This window comes from Thunnus maccoyii, chromosome 10, assembly GCF_910596095.1.
Source record: "Thunnus maccoyii chromosome 10, fThuMac1.1, whole genome shotgun sequence".
In the NCBI taxonomy this organism is placed as follows: domain Eukaryota; kingdom Metazoa; phylum Chordata; class Actinopteri; order Scombriformes; family Scombridae; genus Thunnus; species Thunnus maccoyii.
The window spans coordinates 23,491,878-23,505,571 of record NC_056542.1 but is presented as its reverse complement, the minus strand read 5'-3'; the positions used below and the strand labels follow the sequence as shown (position 1 = coordinate 23,505,571).

The 13,694-nt window shown below is 39.6% G+C and overlaps 1 protein-coding gene across 7 annotated transcripts in view; it reads left to right on the top strand.

Annotated features, from left to right (window-relative positions):
- The window catches only part of LOC121906267 (RNA-binding motif, single-stranded-interacting protein 3-like), a 192,345-nt gene that overhangs the window by 139,316 nt on the left and 39,335 nt on the right, over positions 1–13,694 (top strand). For all 7 annotated transcript variants that reach the window (XM_042425030.1, XM_042425028.1, XM_042425029.1 and 4 more), the window contains 2 exons: positions 11,483–11,640; positions 13,563–13,642. In XM_042425030.1, coding sequence (XP_042280964.1) covers positions 11,483–11,640; positions 13,563–13,642 — 238 coding nt within the window. The remainder of the gene's footprint in view (positions 1–11,482; positions 11,641–13,562; positions 13,643–13,694) is intronic.

Below are 13,694 nucleotides of genomic sequence, written 5' to 3'. Positions count from 1 at the left end.
GGTCGCCTTAGTGTCTTAACAGTCTGAGGCCCTCTGTGTTTTAAAGGGCACAGCCATAATGAGTTTGGCATCTATGTCCATAAACATGTGTTTTATATTTTATAGCATAACTCTTCAAAAATGTATTTTTCTCAATTGGCTCCCCACAGTGGAAGCACAGACATTTATCAGTCAGCCAATCTTAAACCCAAAATGGATCACAGGCTTGTCTCTGGTGGATCCCCACAAGATAAGAAACATCATATTTTCCCAGTGAGTCTAAATGCCACATTTGGGTTTTTGGCTGAAAAAGGTCCAGGACAGAGCTATAACAAAATAAGAACAACCACATTACCACAGGAAATGACACTACTTCTACTCAGCTGAATCAGGCCCACACTCGTAAGTTGTGTTTGTGTGGTCGGTCTGGAGAATAAACAACGACATCAAAAACAAAAAAACAACTGCAGTATCCTCACAGCATGATGGATGTGACATTACAATCAGGCCGGAATGTTGTTTCGTCTTTCTATGTATCTATTCTATCAATAGTATCTTTTTTTTTCCTTTCATACCACACCCAAGGCAAATTGAGGCATTTTGATCTGCATTCACCCCAGGAAATGTTTATTTAATCCACCTGGGGTTTCTCTGTCTCTTTGTATGTCCGCCTCAACCCTCTCACCCTCCCTCTAGCTTTCTCTGTTTCTCTCCCTCTCACTTCTATCTGCATCTGACCCTCCCTGATGGTTGTGTCTTAGGATTGGGTGATTGATTCCAGCTCTGGACGGCTGGCAGACAGGCAGGGAAGCAGCCTGCATGCTGGTGTGCAGCAGGGACTGCGTTATGAAGGTAAATATGTGGCAAAATGCGAGAGCTTGTAGACTTGATGTGAGAACTTGTAGAACAAAAATCTGAACACATATGTTTAAATTTTCACTCGTATGAAATATTCATACGCATGTGAGCTGAATTTGAAGTTGCAGAAAAAAAGCGAAACACATGAGAGCTTGTGGGAAAAAATGTGAACTTGTGTGTTGAAATTTTTTGACTGTGTTCTGAATGTGGAGTCACAGAGAAAATATTCACAAATATGCAAATGAACTTACGTCCGATTGGCTGGCGGGGCCGCTTATCTCGCTTGTCGTCATGCCTGCATTCAAGAATTACATCTAGTCATGGCTGCGCACAGGTTCCGCTGTTGTAGGTGAGTCTTGTCAGTTTTTCTCTCTAAATGCACATTTGGCAGAGGCGCCAACTCACGAGGAAGACTCTGTGTTGATGTAAATATACAGCATATAGCTTGAGAGCCATATATAGTGATTTTATGTGAGCTGTTTTTCTGATGTGGTCATCCTGCTCCCTGACTGCGCAGATCATCTCATCTCAAAATAGGACATTCCTTCAGCTCTCCTCTGCAACAAACACTGAGCATTTACAGCTGTCTTTCTAAACATGTTTCAGAACAAGGTTGTCCATCATTTAGCCGGTAACCAATTTATTGCAGGCACACATAGAGGCAAAGGTGTCCCATCCTTTTTCCTTTATACTTCTTTTAATGAGGCAGTTACTGAAAATAGTTGCTACAGCCTCTGTATGACACTTCAGTCCAAATGTTAGATTTGTCTGAATTTCTCAGGTGAAACCACAGTGTTAGGTAGACCCAGCCTTTGATTTTGTACAAATTTTTGCCCAATAAAAAAAACCAGATGGAATGATGCCTCCAGTCTCATGCCTTTTCTTTCATCCTGTTATAAGCCTAGTTCAAAAGCAGCTGTTTTTATCCATATTGTAACAAGTTAAATTAGAAAAATGTAATAGGATTCAGTTTACACAACCATGTATGACTGATATTCTCACTTTCCTGGTGAATGATACATTTAATTGGAAGTGAATGAAAATAACTTGAAACAAAATAATGAGCCCGAAGGCAAAACTTACAATAAAACTATACAACATTTCACTACAAAATTCCTACAATGTTTGATCTTTTGCAGTCAATTTTTTTCAGTTTTACTGCTGAATTTTTCAGTGTCATACCATTCGTTGCTCATCCAGATCACTGAACTGAAAAATTCAGCCATGCAACAAAAAATGAGAGGTCCTGAACGGTGAAAGAAAACTGTAGAATTTTAATCGAATGTCTTGTATCGTTTTAGTGTCAATTTTGCCTTTGAAGTCATTTTTTTGGTTTAACATTTGTTTGATTCTTGGGAGATTTTGTTAAATTATTATGAAACAATTCTAATCCCATAAAATGTTAAGCTCTTTTTTTGTTGAACTTTCTTTGAGTTACTGTGTTCACTGTGTTTGTTAAATGATAATGATAACCTTTACTGCAAGCTGTTGCCGTTGTTAATAACTTGAAAATGCTGTTGAACATACGGTTGAGTATATTGTGTGGAAGCGTATGTTGAGATGTTTAAGAGGATTATTGCCTCATATTGTTTAGAATTAAACAGCTTTACTGCAAGACATTCCCTTTGTGTGTGACACAAAATTATTTGCAACATTAATCCCAACTAGACTGGGCTTCATTTCCCAAAATCATCTTCACGCTAAAATGACCTTAGTCCATGGAGCTACAATGGGACTAAGATGGTCTTTTGGGAAATGGGGCTTTAGTCTGCAGCCACACTCTGAAGAACTACCTTGCTAGTAACACTCACCAAGAGAGTGAGAATATCAATCATACATAAACTGAATGCTATTAAGTTTTTCAAACTCCAAAGAGTTTGTTCTGTCTCCCCTAACAGATATTACGAAATACATGACACTTACATTACTGTTTTTTCATGATTGGTCACCTGCAGGGTTCAACATCAAATCAGGCAACACAGGCCGTCTGTGAAGTTACACCACTGTTTTATTGTGTTTATGTTGTTTTTTTTTATGGTTAATAGAGCCAGAAATGTGTATATTGTGCAAATACAGCAAGATTTGTAGCTCTCTATAGAACGTACTACAGTGTATCCTACAGGAACGAGTCATAGAAATACAGCAGAGAAGCTTTCAGTGGGCTCTATTTCTGACACTTTGCCTTGTTTTCTTTGGCTGACTATAGATTTATTTCAGTGTGGTCATGTTTTGGCAGATCACTGTCCATATGAATACGAGTTAGTGTTTTTGTTTTGTTGCTTGTTTGTATCTGAGGAGAAAAGTTTCTTAGGAAATTTGAAAGCTGTAGTTATTGAATGCGTTTCGTGTGAAAACAATGCAAATGTGGCACAGTTTGGTTCAAATCTATCTATCTATCTTGTTACAATATGGATAAAAAACAGTTGCTTTTGAACTGGGCTCAGAACAGGATCAAAGAAAAGGCATGAGACTGGAGGCATCATTCCATTTGGGTTTTTTTTTTTTGTTTGTTTGTTTTTGTTTTTTGGGGGCAAAAACTTGTACAAAATCAAAGGCTGTGTCTGCCTAAAACTGTAGTTTCACCTGAGAAATCCAGACAAATTTAACAGAGGAGTGCTGAAGGAATGTCCTGAGCTGAGATGAGATGATCTGCAGGGAGCAGCTGCACAGTCAGGGAGCAGGATGACCACATCATCACTACAGGATACATGTGAGGGAAAAAAAGGGTTTTTTTAATTCAACAGCTCAGATCACTAAGCTGCTGGAGTATCTACACAGAAACATTCAGACATGTATAGCACCAGTTTCTCTGGATTCAGAGTATACATTTACCTGGACCTAAAGTCAGAATTCTGACTTTAAACTCAGAACTCAAATGTTTGACCTTAATGCTCTTCCATACAAAAGTCAAGGCACAGATTTGTCTCTTTGTGACGCGAGAGAGCACATCTGTGAAGTTGCACCAATTCAAGAGGTTGTAATCACTGAGTTGTGGTTTTACTAGAAAATGGACTTAAGTAAAAAATGTAATAAATATGAGTAAATGTTGAATTACAAGTTTGCAGCTGTCATTGTATTTATATAAATATCAATCTACACATTAGTGAATATTTTTTCTCACACCTCACATTCAGAACACCGATGTGTGAATATTTTCTGAGTGAAAATTTCAACCACACAAGTTCACATTTTTTTTAAAAAGCTCTCATGTGTTTTGTTTTTTTCTGTGACTTCAAATTCAGCTCACGTGTGTGAATATTTTATACAAGTGAAAAATTAAACATACAAGTTCACATTTTTGTTCAAGAAGTTCTCACATCAAGTCTACAAGCTCTCGCATTTCGCAACATATTTACCTTCATACCTCTGCTCTGACTCTGTGATGGATTACTGGCCTTTCAATACATGCAGTAGAGGCAGAGTAAGTGGGGGAAAAAAAAGAAAAAGATGGGATAGAAAGAAAAGGACGCATGTAAAAATTGCAATGAGAAAGAGAGGACAGTATAGAGAACAATACAAGACCCCCCACGCCCCCCAAAAAATTAACACAGTACAAATTTGTGAATTAATGGGTGAAATGAGTTTTAACTGCGAGAATGTGAGTATTGCGTGTGTGTGGTCCCCCTTACTTAGAGAGGCATATCTTAATGCTTTAAATGAGTCATGCACAATGTGAAGACGCAGGCAGTGTTGAAAGCCAGAGGGAGGAAAAATGTTCTGCCCGTCACAAAATTGAAGTACACATTGAAACATAGTCTCTTACTTTATCAAGTGTGATGCCTTTTCTTTGAATAGTCAGGGTTTCTTCACCACTTCACAGCCACCGGAGATCTGCAGAGTGGAAAACAGCTTTTCGTCTTCTGAATATTTTCATAAGTATGCCATCACTTGAAAAGCCTCTAACCCCAATTTTAATGATGCTCAAGCATTAGCTAAATCCTTTAAAGGTTAGCTAAGCTTAATGACCTTTGTGGCCAATTAACCACAGGAAAACCTGGTGTAGAATGTACAAAGTACATGGATCAATCTTAGTGTTTTCTTTTCTTTTTTTTTTTTCTTGAAATGTTGTTATTTCTTGGAAGTAAAAAGGATGTGACTGCAGTTATTAAATCCAGGCCCTTTTTGTATTATTGTATATTAAACCCAATTTTCTGGACACCTTCAACATACAAATACACAGAAATAACGAGCAGTGGCTCTGCTCGTACTGACTAACACCTTCTCTATAATCTAAAATCTCTGGGATATTTTAACTTGCAGAAACACTTACATTATAATTGCCTGTATTGGGCTGAAATATGCTGAGATGATTCAGGAATTTTGATCACGTCTAAATATTTTCATTAATAACAAACTCACATGTAGGTAGATGAACCCACATAACGAAGCAGTAGTAGCCGTTAAGCAGACAGTCTAAAATTATACAGAACATATTAAACAAATTAAACGTCTGCAAGAAAACAGAAAGTTTGTTAGGACCTATATAATTGAGAGGACATGCATCCCTACTGACTCAAGTAACATATTACATAAACATGTTTTTATGCTCCTCCTACAACACAAGAGCAAGACACATACACAGCAGCTGCAAAACACCACAGATACAATAATATGAAATGACCAGAGACTAAATGATGAGGTAATCAGTATCCAGTGTTGATTTCACTGAGCCTCCAGTCATCATGGAGATGGAGAAAAGTGTATATCTCCTTGGCTAATGAAACCCTTGGGATTTCAGGGTTTAGGGTTCATAAAGTATTTATGGTATGTTCATTAAGTATTGATTAAGCCGTTAGAGAGCGTTTAGACACCCAGACAATCCTTATGAAAGATTAGAACTTGGTTCGAGGAAGAGGAAGATGGAGGAAGGCAAAGGCACAGACAGAGGATGAGGTGGGAATGAAGGATGAGTGGAAGTGGAGGAGAATGAAGATGAGGATGGCGTGAAAAGAGGAGAAAATGAAAGACAGGCAAGGTGAAAAAGAGCAAGGAGACAAGACGAGAGGGAAGGGAAAAGGAGGAGAGAGCAGAGGAAAATTCTGCTCTTTAAATATTAATTAAGCATTCAGATAGCATTTTAGACAGCAAGGCTACCATTATAGGAGATTAGGTTTTAATCTGAGGAAGAGGAGGGGCGACGAGCAAGCAGGGGAAAAAAGGGTGCGCATGAGAAAGGAGAAGTGAGGAGGTAAAGGACAGAGGAGGTGGTCTGAAGGAAGGCAAAGGATAAGAAAGAATAGATGGATTAAAAGAGGAAATGAGCAGGATTATGTAGAAGGCAAGCTAGAAATGTAAGAGGAAGGATTCAGTACATAATGAATAGAAAGTCTGCTTTCCCTAATGATATACTGCTTTATGAAAATACTCTGCTACTTGTTTTCAAAGCCTATGGGCCATATTTTCATGGAGTGCACAGATGGGTTTTGTGTTTTGGTTGAGATTCGGTCCAAGACATTGCCTATATAAGTCTATTTGTGGCGCAACGTCAATCTGTTGCTGCTTTGGTGATTTTTATCAACTGGATCAAACTAAAGATGTGCTGCAACAATGGATTAAAGCTTAAAATATAAATAATTTATTTCAATTAAACACTTCAGTTCAGTTCGGTTAAGTTCAGATCTTTATTGAACCTCGAGGGGAAATTTGATTTGCGGTAGAGGGTAAAAACACAAACACAACAGACAAGAGGATATAAGACATTAATCACATCAGTTACAGCAGATAACGACAATGACAACAACAACAAATAAAAAAAAAGGAGGTATATGTTCATTAAAAGTATCAAACCGTTGGAATGGTGGTCATAATAAAATGCTGTTTAGCAGTACAATCCAGGTTTAGTGCAACCAAACTTGGCACAGAAAATAACGTTTAGTGTGGTTAAAACAGGAAAGTCAGTAAATCAGTCTGCATTGATCTATAAATGAATGTGGGTGATTCTTACAGTATCTGCTGCCCACAGCTGCTTTATACTGTCTGAAAAGCTTCTTCTTCAGTTCTTTAAATCCCTGCAGCACCTGAAGGCAGCAGGTGATATGTTGATAAATCCACAGCCTAAGAGAAGTGCCGCGCCAGAGTGCAGTGCCGTTATACACGACCGTTATTATAGTAACTAGCTGATGAAAAAAACTACTCCATCTGTCTTTGGCTGCAGATTTATGGTGATGCGTGTCCATGTCATGACACACTGAACCATCCAGTATGAGTATTAAATAATTATTACACCGCTGATCTATATTCACCTTCACCAAGCCCTTCTGCACGTTGTGCTGCTGCACATACACGAACCAAAACAGCAGGTGTGCATAAGACGCCCACACAGTCCGTGCGTCTAAGACCTACCACCTTGCACTTGTTGTACTTGCATGGTTAAGACAGAGGCCATTGTCTTCCCTAAATTTTTTCTCAGCTTCCCATCTATCCATTTTCAATACCTGCTTATTCCTGTTAAGGGTCATGGGAGGCCGTGATGTGTCACTATTTGAGATACAAGCAGGATACTAAAGAAAAGTGACATTCAAGTACCCTCTCACCTTATATCGGTCCATCAAGCATACACACTCACCCTGTGTCTTTCACAGGTATTTAACCATTGCTTTGCCCTCTCTTTACCCTCTAACTCCTCTGCAGGTGTTGTTGCATTGCAGGGTAACCAGGAAGTAGCATGATAAGAGGTGCAGACCTGCTATAATGATGCAGCAATGAGGTTTAATGGGGCTGAAAACACAGGCTGACTGGCTGGCAGGCAGGCTACACAGTCAGGGAGAGGCACAGTTGGTGTGAAGCTGTTTCCAGCTCATGACAGATGTTACACGGAGAGAGAGGGCGAGGGAGAGACAAAGAGGCAGAGAGACAAAGAGAAAGAAAGAGAGAGAGGGGACAGAGAGAGAGAGAGAGGTGAGTCATTTGCAACATGCAGAGTGAGAGATCACTGAGAAGTAACTTTGTGCAAACAGCAACTTTGAGCAAAGTCAAGCAGAGTTCATTCACATGTGGGTGTGCCAAAGCACTTTAGTTCATATCCCAAAAGTACTTGTGCAAATGAATGTGTTTTAAAGCCAACTGTGTCTAGAGATGGTGTAGTATAAGTATAATGTGATTTCAGTAACCCACCACTATGATGCCACTGTTGATTTTGTTCCCTTGTCATTCTTTCCCTGGATTGAGACAATATAAATGACAAAGAGCACTCAGGCAAACTCAGCGGCACCAGTTTATGGATTTTCAGGCAGGCAATAGAATAGACAGCGCAGACATGCATTATAATCAGCATCTGGAGGAGTGGTGTTGAGGTTATGATATCCCTCTTGTTCTCACAAATCTGCGCTCATTCCCCTTGTTACAGTAACTGCAAACTGTACGGAAAATGTGTGCATAAACAAAACAGCTGAAATTGGGCAAACCACTGTGAGATTTTGTTTAAGACATATTGTCTTTGGATGAAATTAGCTTGTGACCACATTGACCACAGGGGTAGGAAATCTCCTGTTTTACCATTTAATCTTTTTATGGCTTTTAAACAGGGAGAACAGGATTCTGTTAGAGTTGCCTCCATAGACGACCAGAGGAAATTCTGCTGTAAACAGAATAACTGTGGATTTAAAATTGAAATCCTTTTTGTTTAAAAGAAGTCATTGTTGACTGAATGTAAAGTACAGCAAAGCTTCAGGTGGGTTCTGGAGCTAATTTGTTTGAATGACGCTTGAATGACTTGTGACATTAGACAGCGTGACATGGTGAGGTATGAATCCAATGAATTCCTGTAACTTGGTGAGCAATGGTACCTTTATTAATTTAGCCTTATAAGCTGAAGACTGTGTTTCACTGGTCAATATACTGGGTATCCACTATACCTTTAAAAACCTTACAGTTATTTTTATTGTAAAGGGTTGTTTTTCCTCACAGCAGCTGAGTATATACATCCCTTGTTTGTCAACCCAGGCCTTATTAAGATATTCTTATCCCATTACTCATTATTGTTCATAACACACACTCAGTGAAATTAACCTCTCTGCTGCAGCTTTTCACTTGGCATGAACACAGTTCAATGGGGAAATCTCTACATTTTTAATAAGCCAGGATACATGTTGATTTCATAAATAGAAAGTAGTCAGGTCTGTCTGTAGGCTCTGATGATATTAAGACTGTCATACACCATGCTTTCAACCAGGTTTCATTGGCCATTTTGCAAATTGACTTTCAGGAGTCCATTTGACTCTGAAATGTTGAAGTATGACATTTGCAAAAAAAAAACCTTTACCCTACCCGAGAAAGTATGCAAAGCATGTCTGCAATCATCTTTTATCAGAAGAACATACAGACATGTTTGACTATTTTGTGTTTCTGTTTTCAAGAGGTTATTGTATTCAAGTGTTTGAACAATTGCCCGATTGGAATGTGTTTAAGCCTAGTAAAAAGCAGCAGGGACTAACCTCTCAAATCTAAAGCTATTGATGAGGTTGTGCTATTCACAGTAACAAATGAAGACAACATTTGAATGAGGCCTGAGTTGAAAAGCAGTGAAACTATAGTTGTTAAGGAATGTGGCAAGTAGGGGGTTTTGTTAGATTTAATGACGTAACTCAATAAGATGACTTAAAGATCAATGACAGATTCCACAGCTGTTACATATGACTCTACGCCTTTGATGTTGCTGCCTTTGCCTGTCACTGCTTGCATAAATCCCTGTACACACAAATATAAAAGATTGCATTTAAACTCAGTTGACCTGTGTGGGAAAACAACTGTGCCACTCAGTGTGTTGGACAATCTGCCAAAGGAAAATCCCTGCTGACAAAGAAAGATATTTAGAGTCTGAAAGAAAGGTAAAATATTTCAGACTTCTTCACTGGAGCAGTTCTGCTTATTCTGAATCACTGATTACATAGATGGCTTTGGTCACAGTCAGCCACATTTGAAACTCCCACTCTTGAAATCAAACAGCTCTGGTGCATGCAAAGGAAAATCCTCCATGGGCTCAAAATGAGTCACATAGGGTGGCCTTTTTTGTCACAAATACACATGTATTCAAACAAACAACATTCTGTAAACACATCCAGTATTACACTGTTGTTTGCCATAAGCAGCATAGCACACTTTGCACATGCTTTTTAGTATTTATTTATTCAGGGAATTTCATTGAGAGGACGCCTCTCTCTTGCAGGAAAGCCCTGATCACATTCACACAGTTACAGACCTGCTAGCCACTGTGCTGCTGGGGTTAAGGGCACCTCAGTCTTAGTAATGAGGGAGGGGCAAGTGCTGCTTTTTCACTTTTCCCCACCTAGATATATCCTATTGGTCCAGGGATTGTTACCGACGACCTTCCAGTCACAAGCTAGCTGCTCTGACCTTTAGGCCATCACTGCACCACCAGACCACAGAGCCTTCTGTAAAAAATTGTATTAGAGACTTTCTGTGCAATTTTAATTATAAAATATATCAGGAATTACAAATGTAACTATGGAACCCCTTCAAGAGGTCTTATATTAATCATGCATCTACCTTACTGTCAAGATTTGCAGAGGTATAAACAAGCCTATAAGGAAGCATTATAGCATAGCGGAGAGTCACAGCCAACACAGACATGAAGCAATGAAATATCACAGAACTATTTACATCATCAGCAGAGGCACTCTAAAGAATTGTGTATCCACATCATTTTATGAAATTATGAAGTAATGGACTGAAATTATGTATTTATCATTTATAGAACATGTATGTAATATACCACTTTCTCTTTCTCTTTCACTCTTCCTCTCTGCGTGTCTCAATAGCAAATTTCTGCTAATTGTGAGCAATGGAGCACCCTCCATCAAACCCCCCTCCTGCATCCATCCCTCTTTAATTTGCAGCACTGTCGTTACACACACACATACACACATGTCTTTGGTCTCCTGTGGAGGATCATTTCAATGGAGCGCTGCCAAACAGAACAAAAATAATTGAAGTATACTAGTCTAACTAACTGAGAGGCACATTAGAAGGAGGTTCCCTCATTCCCATGGAAAAATGTAATGTAACTGTGTTAACATCGATGGATCCTGAGGGGGTTTCCTTATTGCTTCAGGGGTTTTGAGCATGAAGCTGGTGCATTGCCTTTTCAATGAAATGTTTATTCTTCTTTTGAGGAGAGTTTGCCACTTGAGTTAAATTCACAGATATTTTTGCAGTGGGATGTTCAGTCATAAATATGGAAATAAATAACTTGAATGGCTCTGCCTTAACCTTGAATTCATTTACTGCTGCAAACCAGCTTTTAGTGGAGGGTTTTAGTTAACTCTTGAGCATTTCACACTTAAAAGGGGAAAAAAACTGTTTGCTTAGTACAAGGGCAATCTCATGTCTGGAGTTATCCTTTTGGAGTAAGGATGAATCCACATTTCAACACTTCACCGTCAGAGTTCTGAGAGCTGCTGATCTTTCAGGAAGTTGAATTATCAAGAATATTGTATAAATTGTTTCCATAATCTTTTTAAAATGTTCTTATAATGGACTTTAGAGACGCAATGCCAGTGATTGTTTTCAAGGTTTCAAAGAGGCATTTTCAAAGAGTGCACATCTCTCCAAAAAATAAGTAACCTCTTTTCTGGCTGGCATTGAAACGTATACTTATGCTCTCTTTCCTCATCTTCTCTCGCCACAGCAACAGGAGCAGGACCCCACCAACCTGTACATCTCCAACCTGCCGGTGTCCATGGACGAGCAGGAGCTGGAGAACATGTTGAAGCCTTTTGGTCACGTCATTTCCACACGGATACTGAGGGACGCCAGCGGCCTGAGCAGAGGAGTCGGCTTTGCCAGGTACGCAAGAAGGAAAAAATGCAAAAATAAATACACAAATACGCACATGCACTGTCATAACCATAGGGCTGTAGTCAACCAAAGAAAATCTTGGTCGACTAAAATCGTACATAATCTTCAATTAATCGATTAGTCGCAGGGGGACAGAGTGCACAGTAAACTCGGCAGCCACACATTTCTCCGTTCTGTATTTCTCTGTTTTGTGTCTTCAGGTTATGCTAACCCATTGTTGCTAACTTTGGAGCTAACCTCCTTTACTTTTCCAGCATTTAGAGAAACAACAGACGTGACTTTTTAGCATTTATTAACCGACACACTGTAGTCTGTACTGTACATTTACTGCCAGACTGACAACTTACTACTAACCTTTTCCTCTGCCCCGCTCGCATCCACCGTCACTTCTCTGCCCCTCGCTCTTTCCCAATCGCTATGCAAACATACTCCTTAACGGAGTCACGCTACTGGTGGTTTCTCAGGCAACGGCAGAGGTTGACTCATGTACCGGAACAGCGCTGCTCAGAGACTCCCAAACGCTATCAAATATTAAAAAATATTTTTTTTGGCCTTGCGGGGGTTCTCGTTGTGTCATTATGGAGAAACACAGATTCAGTAAACGTTGAGTACAGTCTGACCCAGCAGTCTCCATTAGGTTGGGCAAGTTCAAAGTTGTGAAAACAACGGGGGTGTTTTGAATACACCTCCGTTTTTACAGGTAATTTGTTAGTCTGTCCCTCCCGCCGCAGGAAATAATGGATTACTCCTGGAAAGCTATTGATGTAGCACTTTTCTGCTTATGAAAATAACACTATTTTCACTATTATTCGACCAATGAGAATTTAGTCGGATAAGAGCATATCGACCAACTAATTGACCAGTCGACCAGCAGACTACAGCCCTACATAACTGTTGTTGTGTAGAAGTCTTGCATGCACCAAGAAGTTAGCATTTCACCACACTAGAAACTTAGGTGACATTTCCCATTGCCATTTAAGATTTTCTATTGCTGTCATTGTCCCAGACAAATTTCACATGTCAATCGAACATTTTATCCAAATTTATTCAAATGTTAGCTTCAACTGGACAAACTGTAATTACTTATCAGACACAAAATATTACTGATTTATAATATTCACAATAAGGTCCAGATTCATGTGTTAAATAATTGCAAGAGACACTGTTACCCTGAGTTGGCTCCCTGCCATTTACAACCAAAGGACTTTTAGCTCTAATGATACGACTTCACATTCCTGTGCCCTTGGCCCCTTCACTCTCCTGTGTGTGTGTGTGTGTGTGTGTGTGGTCTTCTCACTTACACCGTGGAGTGTGCCAGTGATTAGAATGCAGTCAGGGCTCCATTCAGGGTCACTGGCTATGTGAAGAAAACCCGTGCTCACATGCTCACATACCACACACACAGGCATACACACAATCTCTCTCTGTCATCACTGTTTTTCTCGCTCAGACACACACACACACACACATACACACTGGCTTTGCTTGCCAAGCAGGCAATTAGTCATTGAGCTGTGATTGGGTGAGCAGAGCTGAATAGGAGCAGACAAAGAGGACATGACACACAACAGATCAGACTGAATGGAGCTTTTAAACCGGGACAAAGGAGAGGAAACCCCATAGAAAACACATAGACAGACACACAAACCCACACACACATGTAGAGGCATACCTAAGGCATTTTTCTCAGGCATATGTAGATGAACAAGCACAGATGCATAAACAGACAAGCATTTAATGCACTTACTGTAACCTAGGACACTTTTGCAGACACATATATACAGTACAAATGTTTAACATCGACGCACATTTTAAGAGCCACAGTACCTTTTGTGCATATTGAATTGTGACAGATAGAGCTGATTGTCCTGAAGTAGCCCTTGTGTCTTTCCTCCTCCGCTCTCTTTCAGAATGGAGTCAACAGAGAAGTGCGATGTGGTGATTCAAAATTTCAACGGGAAATTCTTGAAAACCCCTCCAGGCATGACAGGTGAGTGTCAATCACCAAGAAAATAGCTTTGTGCTGTCTAAGCAGTGTTTTC